Raw genomic sequence first — 22,804 nt, forward strand, 5'->3', positions numbered from 1 at the left:
GCAATTAGGGTGCAGATGATGAGAAAAATCAGCTCATACCCACAGCTAATTAATCACCTGTTCATCCATTGTGACGTCGGCGCGCAGAGTGTTAAATATGCGCAGATCATAATGTGCACAAACATAACTGTGGAACGTCCTTAAGCGAAACTGTAAAATGTCATAACTTTTTTATATTACATTGGATTTTGATGAAATTTTCAGTGTTTTGCTTAATTTTGTTGGATTTTTCTCCTTTTTTCAAATCAACTTTTTGTTGGGGTGGACTTGTCCTTTAACTGTTTTTTTTTTCCACTCACGAAACCTCTCTTTTCACCTGGCAGAAATTCTACGTTTGCTGGCATTAAGTGGGGGTGGGATGGGGGTAAATATAAAAGGCGCTTCTTGGGGGAAAGAATTAACATATTAATTCGAAATGTTGGCAGTAAACTCTAAGAAAAGGGTTTAACTTTGGCGGTGCTGCTACAGGATCATCTTTACAGATGCAATTCTTCAACCCCTTTCTGGCATATCTGGTGGAGAAAACTTTCACCTATAAACATTATAAAGGTGATCCAATTACGACCAGACCTATTTTGAAAACTCTTTCTAGATTGTTAAAATAAGTAGTTCTATACTTTAAAGTGAGAAGACACTCTCGGTATCTAATAGATGCAAGCGAGCACAGCGAATGTCGGTGTCATTTTCAACAGGATAACAGATTGTTTTATTGTAAAGCATCTGATTGTCTGGATTTTGTGAACAATTTAAAGCAAAATCGACACGTATCGGTAAAACGAAATAATAAAAAAGGCACTCATAAAAAATAAACAATGTGAAAATGATACTGATGAAAATAGTAAAATATAACTGATCAGAAGATTTGGGATTAAAAAAGATGGAATTATTATTTATTAATGATTTAAGGGACGTTCAAATGAAGGAAAAATTCAACATTTTTTATATTTAGAAATAATCGTTTAACGGGAAAATATGGTGACACTTGTTTTGCATCTAAAAGGGGCTTTATCTTGGATTAATAGGGAGATATGTCAGGACCTGAAAATGAAATTTCTTAGAAAAAGGAGTTTAATGATAATGATAATAGTTGCTGGATTTAATAAGCGCTATTTGCTTGAGGATACAAAGCGCTGCTATCATTAACCCGGCTTTAACTGCGCTGCCCATGTAGGCCCTGGAGCATTCAATGAATTTTTCCTACCGGGTACCCATTCACCTCACCTGGGTTGAGTGTAGCACAATGCAGGGGCGGAAATATCTCCCAAAAGGTAGGGGGGACACAGGGCGGATCCAGCCTTCGCCAATAGGGGGGGGGGGGGGGCGGAAATTTGTTTCAGCCATATTTTCCCCGATCCGCAGCTCGAAGATGATTTTTGTTTGTTTCTTTAAAGGGGTAGTCCTCATTAGTCACTTTTTAGCTTTATTCTTATAAATTAATATATAATATCATAATCCTTATTATATGATGTGGAAATTTTTTGTATTTTTTCCTAAAATTTGAACATTCTGGGCAATGTTTGTTATCCTGAAAAAGATGTGTATGCAACTTAATAATTACTACAAACGCAAAGCGCGAGCAGAAATGAACTGATGGAAAAGATACCTGTTAAAGTAGCATTTAAAAATCAAATAATGCGAGCGCGAAGCGCGAGCTAAATTTTTTTTGACATTTTCACATAAAGAATGGAAATTCTAAGCACTTTTTGTAACTCAAGCAGAATATATATATAAGTAAACAATTGATGCGAGCGCGAAGCGCAAGCAGAAAATTTCGATATTTAGTCCTATAATATTTACTGAACGAGACACTCTATTCGTGTTTTGTAAATCATGGAAAGGATGAGTATTAATAATGCGAGCGCAAACCGCGAGCAGAAAATTTTTATATACGTTTTGAACTGGTACCTGTTGAAAAAGTAACTGTTAAGGACTTCTTGCACTTAGCCATGAAGGCGTTACATATTTCAACGATCAAAAAATGCGAGCGCGAAGCGCGAGCTGAAAACTTTTGAACTTTCTAAAGAAAGAATGTTTTTGTAATCGTGAACAGTATAGCTATATAATTTAATAATTGATGCGACCGCAAAGCACGAGCAGAAAATAAAATCGAGATTTAGACCTAAAAATGGGCCACTCTGTTCATGTTTTGTAAATCATGAAAAGGATGAGTAATATGGGGTCTTCCTACATTAATAATGCGAGCACAAAGCGCGAGCAGAAAAATTTTGATATTGTGATCTGAAATTGGATAATGATTTAAATAGGGAACAAGTTGAGTATCTGAATATACATGCGCGCGCGTGTTTCATATTTAGACCTAGAATCTATGCATTCTAAATACATCTTTAATCATGAAAATCATAGAACTTTGATATTCCGATCTGAAAAAAGAGTCAATTTCAGCTTTATATTTCAAGCACTTTGTAGAAAAATTGTAAGGTGGATATGGATCGCACTTTAAAAAGAGCTGCTATTTTTATTATTATTACTCTGAGTTTTGACATAGGACCGGGACATCCTCACGACATTTAATCATATGAAAATTATGACTATCTTCCTATTCCTCTTGCTGAGCGAGATGAAACAAAAGGGACAATTTGATTATTAAATTAATATCATTTTTATTAATGCCTAATGAGGGCGCGAAATCTGATGATATTATGGCATAAAAACTGGACATTTCACTTTTGTAATTATGAATAGAATGCATCAGTTAATATATTTTTAACCATTAATGCGAGCGCAAATCGCGAGAATTTTTTTTTGATAAACTGTCATGAAAAGGGGATTTTAAGTAGTTTGTTGTATAATAAATATTGAAACATATATAACTCGCCAATCACAATGCGAGCGTGCAGCGCGCTAGCTGATACGTCTTAACAATCAGACCTGAAAAGGGATATTTTGAAAACTTTATGAAATACACGAAAATAATAGGTACCTGATAAATCAAAATTTGCGAGCGCGCAGCGCAAGCAGCAAGTGTTAATATTCAGACCATAAAACTGACATTTTTACAGAGCACTTTTTAAAAATCAATTCGTAAATCACACAACATAATGAAAGTTCGATTTCCGAGGTGAAATATGTTTTGTATATCGACTTTCAAACTTGACATTCGAGCTCCATATTGAACAAGATATGTAAATCACCTAACAGGCAATAAGAGCGCGAAGCGCGAGCGAAAATTTTATATAGTGGCACGAAAGATTTTTTTATTTTCCAAGTCTTCCCCTCATCTTATTTTATGCACTCGTCGTCCTTCTCTTCTTTTTCTCCTCCTTTTTTTCTTTTTTTGCTCCGCCAAGAGGGGGGGGGGGGGGGGCGGGCCCCTCGGCCCCCTGGTCCGCCTACGGGGACAAGGGGCGGGAAAATTTGACAAGGAAAAAAAAAAGGTTATCATCCCCAAAGTAAGGTCATCTCGTCCCAAAATACATGTTTTATTTCGATTTAGAATGATGTATTTCTTACCATCATAAAAGACCAAAAATAGTAGGGGGACATTTGCTATTGTGTCCCCCCTACTATTTTGAGTAGGGGGGGGGGGACACGTACCCCTGTCCCCCTGGGATTTCCGCCCATGGCACAATGTGAGTAAATTTCTTGCTGAAGGAAAACACGCCATGGCTGGGAATCGAACCCATGTCCTTCAGATTGAAAGACGAAAGAGTTAACCACTATACCATTATGATAATCGATATTTGTTTTAGAAAAAAAGCTCCCCATAATGAAAATTAGGCACTAAATTGTGTAAGATTGATGAGAGCATTCATAAAAGAAAGGGGTCGAGGTACAGGGCCCCTTTGATAATTACTGCACTTTTTTTTGGGGGGGGGATGGGCTCTAAGTTTCTACATTTATGCTTGTCAAATACATTATTGATGAGGACCAGATCCCCACCAAAAAAAAATCATCATCATATCCACCACCCTAATATACCTGACGTGGAGTCGAGGTACGTGCCCGTGCGTTTTTATGGGCGACCATATTGTTGAAAAAGAATGAGAAATCCGTACCTACACAAACTTGGATTAAGTAGGATTAGTTTGTGTTATTATTCGTGTGAAGATGTCGTTAGTCAGAGATCTACCAGACTAAACTTCAACATTCCGGGGTTTAAAATCTGAACAACAGTTTAAGGTTGTACAGGAAATCAATAAAGGTCAGGGTTATTGCCATGGAGCTTTCTTTTTTCGAAAAGAAAATCGTTAAATATTTCTCGAGTAATTTTTTTATGATGATACACATAGATGATAATATATAAACAAATAGTTTTCAGCAATTCCCTAAATCCGATGCCTCCAAATTTCCAGACAATATTCAGGGCCATGTAGTATTCTAATGAGACTGTAATTTTAATTTTCTTTAATTTTTCTAATTTTGAAGATGGGGAGTCATCGTGAAGACACAAATTATTTATTTTAGTTGTCTTATGCCATTATGCTTGCCTGAGGCTTGCTGAACATGACAACAAATATTTGAAAATATGATTCTATCGAAGTACTCGTATATGCCTATTACATGTAATCAGTAAGCGGAATACTTATACTTATATACCCCTAGGAAAAAATGAAAATATTGCCCCCCCCCCCCAAAAAAAAAAAAGAAGATTAATGATAATGATCAAAATAGGATATATAGATAATCAAAATGGAATTGAAAAAAAAGTATCAAAGGGGAAAAATAGATAGATAGATGGATAGATAGATAAATAGATAAAATATAATAATGAAATAATAAAACAAAACAAAAATAATCGTAATTTAATTGTTTTGAAATTATGCATAGGTAGCTCAAACTTATCCCTTATCTTATACTCGCTGATTTCTGAAAATAAACGACAATCCTGAGGTCAAGGTGAAAACGAGAGAAAGATGATTTCTTAAAAGTTTGGCGAAAATCCATCCAAACACAACATAATTATGTTTTCCAGATTTGATTTCTGTCACGTCACATGTAAGCTGTTGTCCGATATGCTTTAGTCTATAATAGATCATTTAGATCATGTACTTCTGTATTTACACATGATATAGGGTACATAAAATGCAATCTTCTTAAAATGTTGAATGACTTGTTTTTCTACATGATGTATGCAATAATGTTTCTGATAATGCCCTGAAATTATTTGAAAACACTTCCGAATTACAGCAACTGATAGCCATACAGGAGAGCTTCTGTTACGTCGTGAAATAACTTAAAAAACAAATCGTTTTTATCACCTGGATGAATTTAAAGTTTTATCAGACATTTTCTTTAGTTCAGGTAAGGGGGGGGTGTATTATATAGGATGGCGTTTTACAGTTTTAAGAGTATATGAAGATCGGGGAAGGTGAGGTCGTTCACACTTCGGTGTATATATCACCTGTGTATAAAATCATGAATGGATCGAAGAAGTTGAATGGTGAATAGTGCCGGGGCATATCAAATGTCACTTTCAGACTGAAATATTAAATAAACGAGAACGATCTGTTTGGATAGCTGTTTTGATGGCGTAGTATATTATCTGCTTTAATTTGATTCGATGTGCCAAAGTCCTTGTCGGAGAAAAGGTTAATGCAGAGATATAACGATTTAATAGGTTCATTTGCAATAATTGTACTTCTGAATGGAAATAGTGTTCTGTCAGCACAACTAGTGGGTGATGGGGGGGGGGGGGGGTAGACGAACGTACGTAATGAAGTCTTATGCCGATATTTCGTTTCAAAACGTATTGCGGGATCTGATGCATAGCAACCACCGAATGATATGAACAAGGCAGAAACTTGTTGAAATCATTTTTAGTAAAAATTACTCCTCAGAAAGTTGACGCAAATGCCGATTGTGTAAATGTCGTCCAACTCTTTTTACTATATACTACTTTATTCAGAAAGGCTTTCCTATTTTCAATGTTATTTTGTATAGAATTTCTTAAAATAATATAAGGCCAGCATAGTCATTATAGGAGTTTAAAACATATCAAGATCTTATTACAATATCACTTTTATGACAATCCGACGATTTGCCAGTTTTGCTACAATGCATAACATAATATAAAACTCTCTGTCCGATCATATTAATTTCTTCCTTAATATTTTATTGTATTGTACGATACATAAGTTACAGGCGTATCCCACCAAAAGCTATTGCTTTTACTGATTCATATCTTGTTTGTATACAAATCTTGTATAGCTTTCCATCTTTAATGACAAATTGTTTTATTATGAATAACATTATGTCGACAAAAATTAACTCTTGGAACTCCAAAATGGAAGAAAACATTTTTTGTTAATATGAATGAATCCCCATCTCAATAAATAAGCAAAATATTCCAAACAAAGCACACCAGAAATGGCTACAAATGAATATGAAAGTTCTCCCTCAAAAGACCAATGGTTAATTGATTGAATACATTAATTAACTATTCAAATATTTTAATACTAGTTCATAGACATGAAAGATATCAGTGATTTATCGATAAATCACTAGTAAATCTCTTCTTGAAAATATTGAAAACGCTATTTTCAAATTTAATTTATTCTTTCATAGTCTTAATTGATATACTATATTCTTATTTGTATCTTTTCATTTTTGTATTATTTTACTGTTTTGAAAATGTATTCGTTTTTTTTTCATCATTTATTTATTGGTTGTTGTTTTCCTTTTTTTCATGGGTTATCTCCTTGATGAATCGTCTTCTTACAGATTTGAAAACATAAAATTTGCTATTGTTTCTGACTTCAGTGTACACAACTTTTGATCTTGCGTGCATACCATTCCAGACGGAGTAATTAAGCTATAAAGGTGATTGGTGTAACTGTCAAAACGATCATCGTTTATCTTAAGCAGCTGGCTATTATAAAATATCAAACACATGGCCCGTATTCTGAAGTCGGGTTTAACTTAAACCTCAGTCTAAGTTAAACCAGAGTCTAACTAAGCCACACTTAGACCGCGGGTCCGTACTAACTCCAGTTTTGCGCGATTTGTGTTTCTGAAACTCCGTTTTAGTTAAACCCCGGGTTTAAGTGTCGTCCAACTTAAACCCGCGGTCTAAAGTTAGACCGCGGGTTTAAGTTGGTGGTCGTAGTGGTAGTGGATTACTGCGCATGTGCAATTGAAGCAGAAATTTGGTCTGCTGCTATTACACATGCGCAGTAAATACAGGCTCCGTTGAATTGAGTTGTATTCTGATAATCTTCTGCTAACTTTACAAGTTCTTGATCAAGTTACTACAATATCGAACCATGGAGAAGAAGGCGAGGAAAAGAAACTGGGACAGTACTGAAAAAACCCTCCTAGTTCACCTTGTTGGTGATAGAGTAGATATCATAGAGAAAAAGAGGAACGACTTCCAGGCCAATTCGGCCAAAATCGGGGCCTGGGAGGAGATCTTTAGTGAATTCCGCGCCCGGTACGGCGAGAGGAGGAGTCTAAAAGAACTGAGAGAACAGTGGAAACGAATCAAGTTAGCGGGGAAGGCTGAATGGGCAGACTTCTCAAAAAAGAGGAGGATGACGGGAGGAGGAGAGCCACCCCATCAGCCCTCTGACATCTCCGTCCTTCTGCGGGACATGGTCCCTCAGGAATTCTCTCAGATCATCAATGAGTATGATGACGATGCAGGCATTGCTCGTCAAAACGACGATGCAGTGTCTGCATTCGAGTACTTGGCGGGGATCTTGCCCGGTTTAGAGACTCCAGTGAATTTGAGCTCTAACGTTAACCGGTAATTACCTGATTTAATGTTGTATAGATCTACTAATGTGAGAAATGATCAGAGAATTGCATAATTTTTAGCTACTCCAGCGATAGACGAAAAGTGCGCAGATCGCCAGCGCAGACGATTTTTAGATATCGATATCCTTAACGATCACGCACACGATTTAGTCCTGCTCCTGGCTGGCCGGCCGGTCTAGATCTTAGGCTAGATCTGTTTAATATGTGCGGCTTGTATCCTACGCTAAAATTAACGTTAGGCAGCGTAGCGCGAGCAATTGTCTACTTACCTCCAAAATCCTACCTCGTCATTATCTTAAAGTCACTCGTGTCTTTTGTCCAATGATTGGATCCATTAACGACCGGGACCGGTATATGTAACGCTAGACAAATTCCACGATTTCGACGTATATATGGGAAAAATGTTGCGTCGATATAGATATGATGGGCTAGATCGGTAGATGCGCGTAGCTAGTATAGTAGCTAGTCTCATACCGGCGGCGCCAGGCCAGCTGGCTGTATTTTAAGCATTGTCGTTTCGCATCGCGCGCGCTACCCGACCAGGAGCTGGGCTGGGTGGGGGCATAATCACCCCTCATTTAAATAAAAATAATAGGCCCCATTCAAATTAATTAATCAATGTATTTCACCAATGGTTCCTACTTGTACTTCAGACTATTTCATTGAATTACTAAAGCCGAGATAAAACACTGATCAAGATCCAGCACATAAAGGAGGGCTTTTGGGGCCCGGGTCCCCATGTAGCGGGTAGTCGAAGGGGTGGGGGCGGTGTGCCAAAAAGAGGAAGGGAATAGAAGGGAGAATAGAAAAAAGGAAGGGAAAGAAGAAACATAAAAAAGGAGAAAGAGAAAAAAAGGGGAAATAGATAAAAGAGGAGAGAGGGAAATACGGGGGGGGGGGGGGGGTGATAACTGATTTGAATAAAAGAGCTGAGGCAACTATTTTATATTTGACCTTTTGGGGCGCCAATTTGGTGTTTGATCTGGGGGAGCCAAATTTATATTTAATCTTTAGGGCGCTTACCTAATATTGAACCTTGGGAAGGGGGACCGGGGGGGGGGGGCTCAATTGATAATCACGCTTGCACCAAATTATTACTTTTTTAAATAGGCCTACAAGGCCTTAATCTGGATATGCATTTCTTATCTTCACCCCCAGGTCTAGGACGTTTTTATCCATGGACAGCGTTAAATCTGTGTCCCTCTCTCAGCCTCATGAAGATCAGAAAGCCCAAAAAACAAAACAAACAAAAACATTTTTTCAAAAGAGAGAAAAATGGGTATATTGCGTGTAACTTGCACCCCCCCTTCTTAAATTATCGAGAAAGGCAAATTAGAACCACCTGCCCTCCCCCCCCCCCCCCATGAAAAATTTGTATTCCTGTTCCATAAATGCCACCTTTGATGTTTTTAAGAAAATAATAACAAGGATGTTTTCAGGAAGGGGGTGGATGTTAATGCAGCCCTTTTATCATTGGTATTGAGAAGAAAAAATATGCAGAAAACCTCTTTTGCCACACACTGCTCATTATCACCCTTCATCTCACTTTTGACAACAAATGATGTCCAGGATTTAAACTTTGGCAACCAATCCTTCCTAAAATCATGCATTATTAAAAGGCAGATGCAGAACTGGTGTACCCCCCCCCCCCTACACACACAAAACTTTTCATGTGCCTTGTGTTATTTTGGTTAATTTCTGTTAAAATTTTCTAAAGCTTAAGTATCATGTATTCAAATTCATTCAGTTCTCTTAACACAGCACAATGTTAAATCTTGCAGAAGTGAGCCAACTCTGTCCACAATCACAGATGCTACCAGTATCTACCCCTCTATCACCTCTGCAAGCTCTCATGCCCTTCACAGTACCTGTATTGAGGTCACTCCTGAAAAACGGTATTTTTCAATTCCAATTTCTAATTTTATTTCAATTTCACAACTATATTTGTTGTATTTTTATATAAAAACTTTTCTGATATATCATATGCATATCTATATAACATATGTAATAGCATAAATTTACATAAATACAAATAAAGCAACATCAAGATAATAATATTAAGTTTATATTTTAACATTCATTGCATATAAGTTTTTTATTGTAACATTCATTGCACCAATAGAAGGACCCAAATACTAAACTTTACAATTGGTTCTTTTCAATGAAGAACAATCTTTTTAAATTTCTTTACACCTATATTATTACATGTTTAATATTTAAAAATTATGATGCTTAATTGTCAGGTTTTATAATTTGAGTTTTTGAATTCATTTAGCTTTCTTAACACAGCACAATCTTGATTCTTACAGAAGTGAGCCAACTGTGTCCACAATCACAGATGCTACCAGCATCCACCCCTCTATCACCTCTGCCAGGTCTCATGCATTTCACAGTACCCGTATTGGGGTCACTCCTGGAAAACGGTATTTTTCAACTCCAATTTCTAATTCTACTTTCCCTTTTTAAATGATTTATGTCTGACATTTATATGAATTATTATAAGAATAATTTCAAAAATCTGAAAGATATTTCATGTATATCATATGTTAAATATATATATATATATATATATATATATAAATATATATATTGCATAATATAAATACACAAATTTCAATATAAATATAGCAACCTCATAATAGAAAAATATGTTATACATGTATATTCAGCTTTCATTGCACATATGGAATAACTCACAGACTGACTATACTTTACATTTTTTTCTTTTAAATACAGAACATCTTTCTAGATTTCTTACAACTTTTTGCTATAAATATTTGAATACATGTTTCAAGTTTAAGTATAATGACATTAAATTGTCATATTTCCTTATTTGAGTATTTGAATTCATTTAGCTCTCTTAACACAGCACAATGTTAAATCTTGCAGAAGTGACTTGGTTCAGCCAACACTGTCCACAACCACGGATGCTAATATCATCCACCCCTCTATCACCTCTGCCAGCTCTAATGCCCTTCGCAGTACTTCTACTGAGGTCACTCCTGAAAAACGGTATTTTTCAATTCCAATTTCTAATTTAATTTTTTAATAATTTTTTTTCAAGCAAATATGTCAGATACGTCATATGCATACATTTCATGAAAGATAATATTTCTGATATTTCTTACGCATATAAATCTCTACATCTGTGTTTAAGGCGATTTTATTTGTCTTCTTTCATTGCTCGTAATTCGCCTTGAAGCCCGCTACCTTTGTCTTTACGTCTATACGTGTATAATGACGGAATAAACCCATTCATAGACTTTGCCCTTTTGTAGGATGTAGACATACATATATATATATATATATATATATTGCATAATATAAATACACAAATTTCAGTATAAATATAAATATAGCAACCTCATAATAGAAAAATATGTTTGTATATTCAGTTTTCATTGCACTTATGGAATAACTCACAGACTAACTATACTTTACAATTTTTTCTTTTAGATACAGAACATCTTTCTAGATTTCTTAACATCTGTTTGCTATAAACATTTGAATACATGTTTCAAGTTTAAGTATAATGACATTAAATTGTCATATTTCCTTATTTGAGTATTTGAATTCATTTAGCTCTCTTAACACAGCACCATGTTAAATCTTGCAGAAGTGACTTGGTTCAGCCAACACTGTCCACAACCACGGATGCTAATATCATCCACCCCTCTATCACCTCTGCCAGCTCTAATGCCCTTCGCAGTACTTCTACTGAGGTCACTCCTGAAAAACGGTATTTTTCAATTCCAATTTCTAATTTAATTTTTTAATAATTTTTTTTCAAGCAAATATGTCAGATATGTCATGATATAAATATTAATTTCATGAAAGATAACATTAAATTGTCATATTTCATTATTTGAGTATTTGAATTCATTTAGCTCTCTTAACACAGCACAATGTTAAATCTTGCAGAAGTGACTTGGTTCAGCCAACACTGTCCACAACCACAGATGCTAATATCATCCACCCCTCTATCACCTCTGCCAGCTCTAATGCCCTTCGCAGTACTTCTACTGAGGTCACTCCTGTAAAACGGTAATTTTCATTTCCAATTTCTAATTATATTTTCTAATATTCCTATAAAAGATTTCTTATAGATACTATAATATAGATAAATATGAATATATAAACATCAAGATACTAGAAAAATATTTGAATCTAACATTCATTGCATTTATGGAAGAACTCACAGAATGCATTTCACAATTGATTCATTTAAAATACAGAACATTTTTCAAAATATCTATACAGCTTTTTGCTATACCGGTAATTATTTGATTAAATTTTTAGTTTAAAGGGATACTCTGGGCTGAACATGATGAAATCTTAATCATCAACAAATTACCTCTAGTCGAAAAAGATCAATAAATTATGAATTACAAAAAAATATGGAAAATACTGAAAATTTAATCAAAAGAAATAAAAATATTGAATTTGAAAGTTTGGCACTACTTGGTGAAAACAATTACATGTTTTAGCACTCGTGAATATGTATTGGGTAGTAAATTGATGTCATGTCCTCACTTTCCTTTTCCATATTTTGTTGCATGAAATCAAAGTTATTTCAATATTTTCAAACCTGAATTTAAGAACAGGTCTCCATTGCAACAAAAAAATGTTTCAGCAAGAAAAAAAAAATCGGCAAAATATTCACCTCATGCATTAAATCTGTAAAGGTAAAGCAGATCCCTTAATTTTCAGCCTTGAGTACACTTTATTCTTTTGCATATGAGAGTGCAGTCATAATTTAGGATGGCATATAACACTTTAGATAAGATTATTTCATTATGTCAGAGTAGAAAACTTGTTCCAGTTCACACATCATACAATAAAATGAACGTTTCCCAAACAGCAATTTAAGAATATGCAGTAACAATTGATGGTTTGGCTTCATATTTCATAGGAATTCACAAACAAAGAGAAGGGTGTCAACTCCTGCAGCAACAACTTCATCACCAAGCCTTGAAGAAACCCTGAAATTACATGCTGAAGAGGAACATCGTCTGAAAATAGAGGAACATCATCAGAGAATGAAGTTCATTGAAGATGAACAGAGGATTAAACTTGGTTACCTCGAGGAACAGCAAAAGGTCAAGATGGAGATACTACAAATGAAGAAGAAAGTGCAGCAAAGGAAACTAGATCTCATTCAAAACCAGCAAGATACTAATTAACTATTTATCATGGGAAAGCGTTTATTGTTCATCTGCATTTACCATGTTTTATCATTTTGATGTTAATATTGCTACCTTGAAACAAATTCTTCATCGACCCCAAAACACACTCAATGATATTACAATCTGAGTGAACTCTGTTGTACCTAATCTATCCTATACCCACTGGATTTTGGATTGGTGTCATGAGGTATGGTTGACATGGATATACAGTATGTTAACGGATGTTCCGCAAAATTGACAAGTTCCATAGCACAACTACTGCTACTATTGTAATGAGAGTAGTGTTATGCATTATGCAGAGCACATTCAGACAAGTGTTCCTCATTCAATTGAACATCATTGAATTAAGTGGACAAAGTGTGATTATACAAAATTATCTTGAATGATCCGTTGTCTTCTCAGGTGACCAGCCACATTATTCATGCCTGGAGGAGGAAGTTGATCACCTGGAACTTGGATTCCATCTGGACCTGCAATCTCTGGTTCATTCCGTAAAATTGACAAGTTCCATAAAACACCTACTGCTACAATTGTTATAAGGGTTGTATTGAGCTTCAAGCGAAGCTCGTTCATGCAGGGAAACCTTCTCTTCATCATTCCAAAAGTTCGTTCAATTATGTTGCGGCCTCTGACTTGAGATCTATTATATCTGATTTCTCCCCTCCCCACTGGATTTTGAATAGGCGTCATAAGGTACGGCTGACATGGATATCTGAAACAAAATCAAGAGATTTCAAAATCTTTATAGAAATATGGAACTATGCACTTCATACCTAAATGTTAAAGTGATTGTTTAACATTGATTTGACTTTTTAAAAATCTGAGCTAGAAGGTCACACTTGTCACCTGTGTCTGTGATATGTTACAAAAATGAAGCCTAGAAAAAATTGCGTTCAAAATTAGTTATTAAGTGCTTCAAAAATTGAAATACAAAGTGACCGGAAACACCACCTTAATTTCATCCCATACACTTATGTGTACTAAATAGGAGTCTATTAGACGCCTATTTACAAAATCGGGGTTTGCATTGTAGTTTTAGCTTTCATTCTCAATAATGGTTGTTTTCAGGGTTTATATACAAATGATGCATGGGTTAGAGTGGGTCAGTAGGAACTGTGTGCACAAGGTAACTTTGGCATGGTTTAACCCACGAGGCGCAGCCGAGTGGGTTTAGACCATAATGCCAAAGTTACCGCGTGCACACAGTTCCACTGACCCACGAAAGAAACCCATGCATCATCTGTTTTATAGAATGGAAAAATTTTATTGAATAAACCACAAAAATTAATGATTTACCGGATGCATGATAATTTCATGCGTCCAGTAAATTCAATTTACTGGACGCATGAAAATATTTACTGGACGCATGATTTTTTTTACTGGACGCATGATTTTTTACCGGATGCATGAAAATTCCAAAATGTAATGCAGACCCTTTGATAACCCTGGAAAACATAAATATGTATGCCTAACTTGATAATATGTTGGCACAAAGGCATCATTATACCCAAAATGCCAGATACAGCTTTGCATTGACTAGATCTACGACTGAGGCAGCCATACTATAGCTGTGTGTGTATGCCCGGGCCGCTCCGGTGGCCAGTGCCTACGGCTGCCTGGGCCCGCACTGGAGATTTGGCTGTGCACAGCCAGGGCAGTGCCAGTAGATCTATAAACGTTAGATCGTATGTCTGGACTTCTCAACTAACGAGTATGCAGGCAGTTTTAATCCCTATGGCAATTACGGTAACGTATTTGTACTTACAGATCATTTTGCATCCTTTATTTGATTCATTCTGCCTTGATCGAAAATTCAAAATTTTGACGTAAACAAGCGTAACAGTACATGCGCGATGACATCACAATGACCTTTTCGGACGATAGCTTGTTTACAGTGGATATCGTTTTGATTATCGGGATATCGTTCATGCAGCCCAGTAAAAATTCTTGCATTGCTCTCAACCAATCAGATTGCAGGGATTTTCCCATCCATTCTATAATTAATTCTAATACATGCACTTGTACACATGTTTCATCTTGGTTTAAGAATTTTTTAAATCAGCTGCTCACAAAGTTAAACAATACCTTTAACTTGTAAATGGCCATAAAATAACACTTTTTGTTTTAATGCATGATATCACAGCCAGAAATAAGATAAAGGTAAAACTAGAAATTAACACCCTTAAGCAATACAAAATGTTCAATTGCTAACCTTTCCTGTGATTTCATCATAACAGTTAAAAAACATGGTTCTTCCATACTTGAGAAGGTTTTAAATAAACAAGACAACAGTACATTTTGATAAGGCGCTTTGAATTTGGTCTAGGTAATTCACTCTTTTTATTTTTACAAGGTTACAATACTTTACAAAAATGGTTCACTTTCTCTGCAGCTTGTACCCTGTACCACCCGCACTCATTTAAACCAATAAGGTTGCAACATAATTTCCCTTTTGTGTACTACTACATTAATGAACTGGTTTAGCTGCAACCTTCTTGGAAATTTATAATCCTTGCAATTTTGCAAACTTATTTAATCTTTGGTGAGGAATTATTAGGTGCAATTCCAAAGCTTTATCAATAATATCCTTCTTGAGGTCCCTGAGCCAAACCATAGCCATATATGTGAAAACTGGAACGAAATAAATTGTTTTTGTACAATGACATATTAATAAAGTATGTGTATTAATATTATGCAAACAATTCAATACTTACCCACTGTCGCCAAGAAGCCATTTTTCTTCATGACTTTCTCGTTCAAGATTTTCTTTCAGTTGGCATTCTCTAAATATTCTGGAATCATGAGTTCCTCCTGGCCACCTGGCAACAAGGTTGATTAGCAGTCCATTGTGATTGCATACTGCCTACAGAAAATGAAATGAATGAAAATAAAATGAACATGAAATATTAACAAGCAATAACCTGGAAATCAAAGAAATTACACCAAGTACTGAAAGGGATGGTCAAGGCTGGAGATATTTATATCTCAATAAATAGGGTAAAAAATCACAAAGCAATATTTCATCAAAATCGGATAACAAATAACGAAGTTATTGAATTTTTAAGATTTCCATTATTTTGGTGAAACAGTGATATGCATGTCTTATGAATATTCATTAGGCAGGCTGATGATATCATATCGCCACTTGTTCTATTGTATTTTGTTATATAAAATAAGGTTTATTCAAACATTTTCTACCAAGAACTAAAACAATTGGATTGACAACTATTAGTACATTAGATATTTATTGCCGCAACTTATTTCATCATAATGGAGACACATCATGTATGAAACAATGAAACATTTATGATTTCATGTAATAAAATAAGAAAAAGGAAAGTGGGGATGTGACATCATAAACCCACCCAATGAATATTCAGACGATGTGCGAATAATTGTTTTCACAAAATATTGATAAACTTTAAATTCATTATTTGTTTTCCGATTTTGATGTAATTTTCAGCACTTTGCTCTGTGTATTTTACTCTATTTATTTATATATTAATGTTTTCAGCCTGGACATCCCTTTAAACCAATGAAAAGAATTAAAGTGCTAGACATGTGTTCTTTTTCAAAGAGATGAATATGATTTTTTTTTTAAGTTGATTTGGAATAGGGGGAGAGATAGAGTTCAGAGAAACAATATGTGTAATGATTATACTGAATCTGGATTGAAAATGATTGATCCTGTAGCATTTGAAAATGCACAGAGATGGTGTGGGTGAAAAATATTTTAGATGTAAACTATGTTGCCCCTTAGAAACATATTGAACTTTATATTTTAGTAAAACTTAATGCTGATGTTTTTTGTAGAATTCTTGTGCTCCAAAATCTATTCTTAACTCACTAGGTAATATACAACTAGCCGAATCTCTTCGTGTTTGGTATTTATAAAGAGAAGAAGCTACAGTAGAGTTTTAAGGCCATAAGTTTTTTTTTAAGTGCTTGTCAATGTCTATGGTTTAACAGGCCAATTTGTTCAAAATCTAAATAGTTTTTTTTTAAATCTTGGTTTGATAAAAACATTACTTTATCAGATTTTATTTCATTTTGTTTGTAAATCTGCTGCTTGTTCATTTTTTTATGTTGTATTTTTTTTAAAAGCTTTTGCAAATCAGACAAATTGTTTGTAAATTTTTTGATTTGATCATGATTTCCTAATAAAACATATAATCATATTTTAAAAAATATGCTAGACATGTGAAGCATTCAGCATTACATGTATTTCAATATTTGCACCTTTTTGAAACAAAATATAAAAAGGGCTTCAAATGATTTCCTACATTTGCTAGAACTTCCTCTTGTCTTTTAAACACAATGAAATAAGTTTGTAGTACAAACAATGGCACAGGTTGGATTAACATTAAGAAATGGTATTCCTGTTTCACTGATTAATGACTGATTACTAGGAAAATTTCTATATTTCACAAGTCAATCCCATTTACAATGAAACTTTTATTTTATAGAAGATATTTCCATTTATTTTTAATTCATCTCTTTTATAGAATAGTAAAAAAAATTTATTCCATTCTTAAGATTTAATCCAAACCAGGACTGGGGACCATTGGAGAGGTGTGAGCTACTCCCCTTATGTCATATCATGCAATTTTGCTATTTAAGGGCACAAATGCAAGTAATGTACCTGGACGTTGACAGAGAACCTCCCTTTTCGGTTGATAAATCTTTGTGCATTTTCTCCACCAGGGCATCTGATAGGCACATGGGTGCAGTCAATAGCACCAACTACACCTGGAAAATCACAGTATTGGAAAAATTCTTCTTGAGTACGTGCCACCTGTTCAGGTGTATTCGGGAAGTGAATGTACCTGAGGGAAAAAATGGAAATATTTCTCAGAGTAATAACATTATCTACAACTAAAAAAAAACAGCTAAGTTTGATACAATTTCCACATTAGCACAAAATCTTCTGGAAAAATAATGTAGTAAATAGTAGACTTTGTCAGTCCATTATTTCATTCTGCCACATTAAAAGTAACCCAAGGGTTGCGGCACATAACTTGTTAAATTCCGGTTGGTGATTGACATTTGGAATTTATTTAACATTCGCTCTTATCTTTGGACAAGTGGGCAAATACAAAATACCTCAGATCGATGGATGAATATATTTGGTTTACATCCTTTATCGGTATTAATTTTCAAGAATGAATTAACAATGAGAAATCTCTGTGTTCGAGTGAGAAACAATTAATAATCCTTGGTATTTTGCCAATTGTGTGAATTTGGTAACGTGAAGGGTTGAGACCAATCACCTTTTCAGATTATTATTATTATGATGTATATAGCAGTTTATTCTTTCTTTTTCTTTTCTTAATTCATGTATATATTATTGCCATTATCTTCAAATTCTTGGTTTCAAGTTGTACATAGTCTTAAGTTGTAGTTATTTCTTTCCATCATATAATTGGATTGTGTTTTAACAATTTATGTAAATGTGAAATAAAATTTGAATCAATTCATAACCTTCACATAATTCAGCCTTTTGGTTGCCATGTGTGTTTTTTAATAAATACAATGTTTCTTTAATAGTACTACTATAACATTTAAATTGTAAAATCAGTCATTTCTAATCAATTGATGTTGAATAGGTAATTTAACAAATCTACATGTAATTAGACCATCAAAAGATAGGGGAAAAGTGCAATTCCATACCTTCTTCGCCATCGAGCAATTTCAGTTGACACTTGAACTATTATCCGTGACAAAGAACTCTGAGACAGGCCACACTCATCACCATGTAGTAATTGGAACGTGCCTATAATGAAACAAGAAAACAATATCACTCGCTCATATTTAAAACTTAAAGTTTAAGAATTACATGATAGTTTGTAAGAATCTTTGTCTCGCCTGCATAGCAGAGCAAGACTATAGGCGCCGCTTTTCTGAAACGATGGCAGCGTCGACATCAAATCTTAACCTAAATTTAAGGTTTTGAAATTACATCATAACTTAAAAAGTATATGGACCTACATGTAGTTCATGAAACTTTGACATGAGGGTAATCAAGTATTACTGAATATCCTGCCTTGGTTTCAAGTTACATGATCAAGGTTAAAGGTCATTTAGGGGCAATGAACTTAGACCATCAATATCAAAATATTAACCTAAGGTTAAGTTTCTGAAATGTCATCATAACTTAGAAAATATATGGATCTAGTTTTTGAACTTCCAGAAGAGTAATCAAGTATCACTGAACATCCTGTGCGAGTTTCAGGTCACATGACCAAGGTCAGAGGTCATACAGGGTCAAAGAACTTTGGGCATGCTGGGGTATTTGTTGAATTTCCATTGTAACAAAGTTCAAAAACTAGATCCATATATATTATGATGACATTTCAAAAACTTAAAGGGGAATCCAGCCTTGGCCATAAAATGTTGTGTTGGGAAGGATAAAAATAAATTAAACAAAATGGTGAAAGTTTGAAAGAAATCGGACAAGCAATAGGAAATTTATAGCTGCTTTAAAATTAAGATCCCCAACACTATGTAGATTTCAAATTGGCAACTGGGTAAGTAAATTATGACAAGGGGCAAGGACTACTTTCCCATAGGCCATGTACTTTATTATCAGGGATTTGTGTTTTTTCTTAAGTACCCATTCCCCTGGGGCTGTAATCTAAATATAACCCAGGTAGTATATTATTTTATGTCCTCATTAAAGAAAAATATAATTTGAAATACAACTTTTGGGGAAAATGCCATTTTAGCCATAATATGTATTGGAATACATGGAAGAGTAGTCCTTGCCTTACATCACTATGACATCTCATATGCGGCCAATTTGAAGTCTCCATGGGTATAGTGATTACCAATATTTACACCATTTAAAAATTCATAACTTTGTTGTTGTTTGTCCAATATTGTTCAAACTTTCACCTATCAACTTGTCTGATTTTTCTTTTCCTTATAAAAACAAGTTTTTATTTGGGTTGGATTCCCCTTTAACCTTAGGTTAAGATTTTGGTGTTGATTCCCCCAACATGGTCTAAGTTCATTGACCCTCAATGAACTTTGACCTTGGTCATGTGACATGAAACTCAGGCAGGATGTTCAGTAATACTTGATCAACCTTATGGCCTAGTTTCATGAACTAGGTCCATATACTTTCTAAGTTATGCTGTCATTTCAAAAACTTAACCTTAGGTTAAGATTTGGTGTTGACGCCGCCGCCGTGTAAGTGTAATATATTCAAATCATGAGTGTACTTTGCAACACATTACACAACAGATTTCCTCATAAAGAAAATACCTGATTAATTTCTCACTCTCTCTTCAACTACATGTACACATACACAGAAACACCAAGATCAAAAGGCAAATCTAGACAAATGCAAAGGACAATATACCTACTTCTTTAAAGCGAATTGCTATCATTTCTTAAAATAAGTCCACGCCAAATTGTTAAGCTATACAAGAATTCTATAAAGATTAGTTTATATGTCCGTTTCCAAGTGTTTGTGGCAATTAAACCAGTTTATAAATACATAATTTCATCATAGTGCATAATACAGACCTGCAGCACAGCGCACTACTAACGATATGTGTATACAGCTATTGGCAACGCAATTTTTTCTGCTTGTATATTCAGTTTTAGTTCGACACGCAAAGCAACAATTTTCTTGACAGTTTTTGCAGATTTGAGGATGTTATTATGCAATATTCATATATTGCCATGATTTACAACTAAAGGTATGTGATTAACGCCCATTGAAATTTCCATGGATACGATATACTGAGAGTAGAAATACCGTTTATTAATGACCGAATTGATTCTTAGTTTGACTGTCTTGCACACATTTCACCGCTGTGCAATTGCAGTGCGCATGTCTAAATGTGCGGCTCGTACAATAACTAGGCAGCATGATGGAATTGGAGTTCTAAATTACATATTTTGCTAACTGCAACGGGTTTACTGCGGGAACAAGCTATTTCCTAATCAATGTATTTTTCGTTTTTTTAGTATATTGAAAAATACTTCAGGGTCAACTGAAGCAAAAGTTAAAAACTAAAGCACTTTTGATCGTTCGGCCCACGGCCTATATGGCGCTCGTAGGCCGCTAAGTTGTTATCACTGGGCAATTATTTTGGGGGCGACATAAAGATTTTATGTCGCCCCCGAAAACCTGATTTTGGGTGATTCAAGGGCGACTTTAGGCATTTCCAGGGCGAATTCACCCGCCACCCCCGTGTATTTTTGGTGAATTATCGGATGGTCTAATACCACATGGTCAAGTGGCCATGAGACCAAGTGGTCATTAGACTAATTGGCTATTAGACCAAGTGGTCATAAGACCAAAAGCAAATTGGACTAAGTGGGTTATTTATGCACGGTGAGCTCCTGGGCTCCGGCCGGAGCTCCCCGCCTGGCCCCTGGCTGGTTAGAAGGATTGTAGGTTTGGTGTACGGGCACTAGCGGTGCACTGAGATTGAGAAGGAAAACCAGTGCGTACGATAACCTGTCCCTGGCCTGGGTTTATTCAAAATAAATGCCATGCACGCAGACCAAAACTTCATGCCATACCTCAAAAAGCTCAATTTCGTTATCATCATCATCACCACTTAGAATTCTAACACTTAAACTTACAATTACAACTACAGGTACAGCTATTTGCTTGGCATTCGATTCGACAGTTCCCGTAATAAAACCTCGTGGTTGACATGACTTGGCTAACTCGTGGATGCTTATCGATGATCAGCTGATCAGAACAGCTGATTATCGATCACATGCAGAGCGCGCTACGCTGCAGGGTGAGTCATTTTGAGCGATGATTCAACTAGGCCTACCACTTTTCTACAATAATTCTAAGTTTATGAAAATAAACGATGTTAGATCTAATGATCAAAAGAATGTAAATGCTGATCGACTTACCAACTGCGTAAAAACGCATGGCGGTGAGAACTTGAAGGTGCACTGGCACCGCATTAGTGCGACTTGTGTGTCTCTCCAAAGCTGGCGTCAGTTCTTCGATAATGTGTAACGCAGTTTGCTTTGTGAAGCGATACCGCTGCAGAAATTCGTTGTTCTCATAAATATGAAAGGGGTTTTTCCTTTCCACCAATGGCCTCTCGATCTGTCTTTGATTCCATTCGAGCATTTGCTCTCCCCGTCGCAAGGCAGCTAGCAAATCAGCCATTTTGAAAGTTAAACCATGGTTTAAACTACCCCTAGGCGAAGTCTAAATTTTGCGCAAGTTAGACTCGACTTAGACCGAGGTTTTAAGTTAAACCGGACTTCAGAAAGTGAATTCTTAAACCCGCGGTCTAAAGTGAGATTTAGACTGGAGTTAGACCGGACTTAAACCTGAGGTTTAAGTTAAACCCGACTTCAGAATACGGGCCAAAGCCGCGAACCTGACACCATCGACGCATTGTTTGATTTTAAGGCTCAATTTATTCCTCGGTCAATATTTGAATGAATAATCGAATCGATGTCGTGTAAGTCGCACTTTATTTGATAAAATCATGAAGATTTGTTTGATTTTGTGCGAGGTCTGGTGTTCCACGACCAAATGATTTGTACATGTTTTGTGGTTTTATGCGATAATCGCAACACCCTATATCTCCACGGTCGCGTGTCTTCACATCTTTGTGGATACCGTAGCTCCCGATAATGCGCGATAACTTCATCTCGTGTATTTTCATTATGGTATGATGACGTCAGATTTAGGGAGATAGTAAAGATAGACACCCCAACCCGTGGGAAAATCTTAGGAAAGACAACATCAGGGTGCATCTCTCACTTGGAGTGACATAAAAATGTTGGACTTCATGATAAGATGGCACATGCGTGAGATTTCAAAACATGAAAATAAACCAAACTCGGTGATAATACTCGGTGTGAACTATACCACACACCATGTCATGTACCGACTGGGTCTATAACGT

The 22,804-nt window shown here is 35.5% G+C and overlaps 2 protein-coding genes across 2 annotated transcripts; one reads left to right on the forward strand and one right to left on the reverse strand.

Moving 5' to 3' along the window:
• The first annotated feature begins 7,223 nt into the window (after positions 1 to 7,223).
• Positions 7,224 to 13,131, forward strand: LOC129262055 (uncharacterized). The gene is made up of 7 exons (XM_064115256.1): positions 7,224 to 7,679; positions 9,478 to 9,611; positions 10,026 to 10,139; positions 10,606 to 10,728; positions 11,333 to 11,455; positions 11,638 to 11,760; positions 12,629 to 13,131. The coding sequence occupies exons 1-7, from the start codon at positions 7,224 to 7,226 to the stop codon at positions 12,897 to 12,899; spliced, it is 1,344 nt and encodes a 447-aa protein (XP_063971326.1). The 3' UTR covers positions 12,900 to 13,131.
• On the reverse strand, positions 9,615 to 22,177 carry LOC129261515 (putative nuclease HARBI1). Its single transcript, XM_064115240.1, has 5 exons — positions 21,789 to 22,177; positions 18,573 to 18,675; positions 17,545 to 17,728; positions 15,617 to 15,765; positions 9,615 to 13,614 (listed from the first exon to the last, which is right to left on the reverse strand). Exons 1-5 carry the CDS (start codon positions 22,051 to 22,053, stop codon positions 13,266 to 13,268), a joined length of 1,050 nt encoding a protein of 349 aa, XP_063971310.1. The 5' UTR covers positions 22,054 to 22,177; the 3' UTR covers positions 9,615 to 13,265.
• Between the last annotated feature and the right edge of the window lie 627 nt (positions 22,178 to 22,804).

This window comes from Lytechinus pictus, unplaced genomic scaffold (assembly GCF_037042905.1).
Source record: "Lytechinus pictus isolate F3 Inbred unplaced genomic scaffold, Lp3.0 scaffold_25, whole genome shotgun sequence".
Taxonomy (NCBI): domain Eukaryota; kingdom Metazoa; phylum Echinodermata; class Echinoidea; order Temnopleuroida; family Toxopneustidae; genus Lytechinus; species Lytechinus pictus.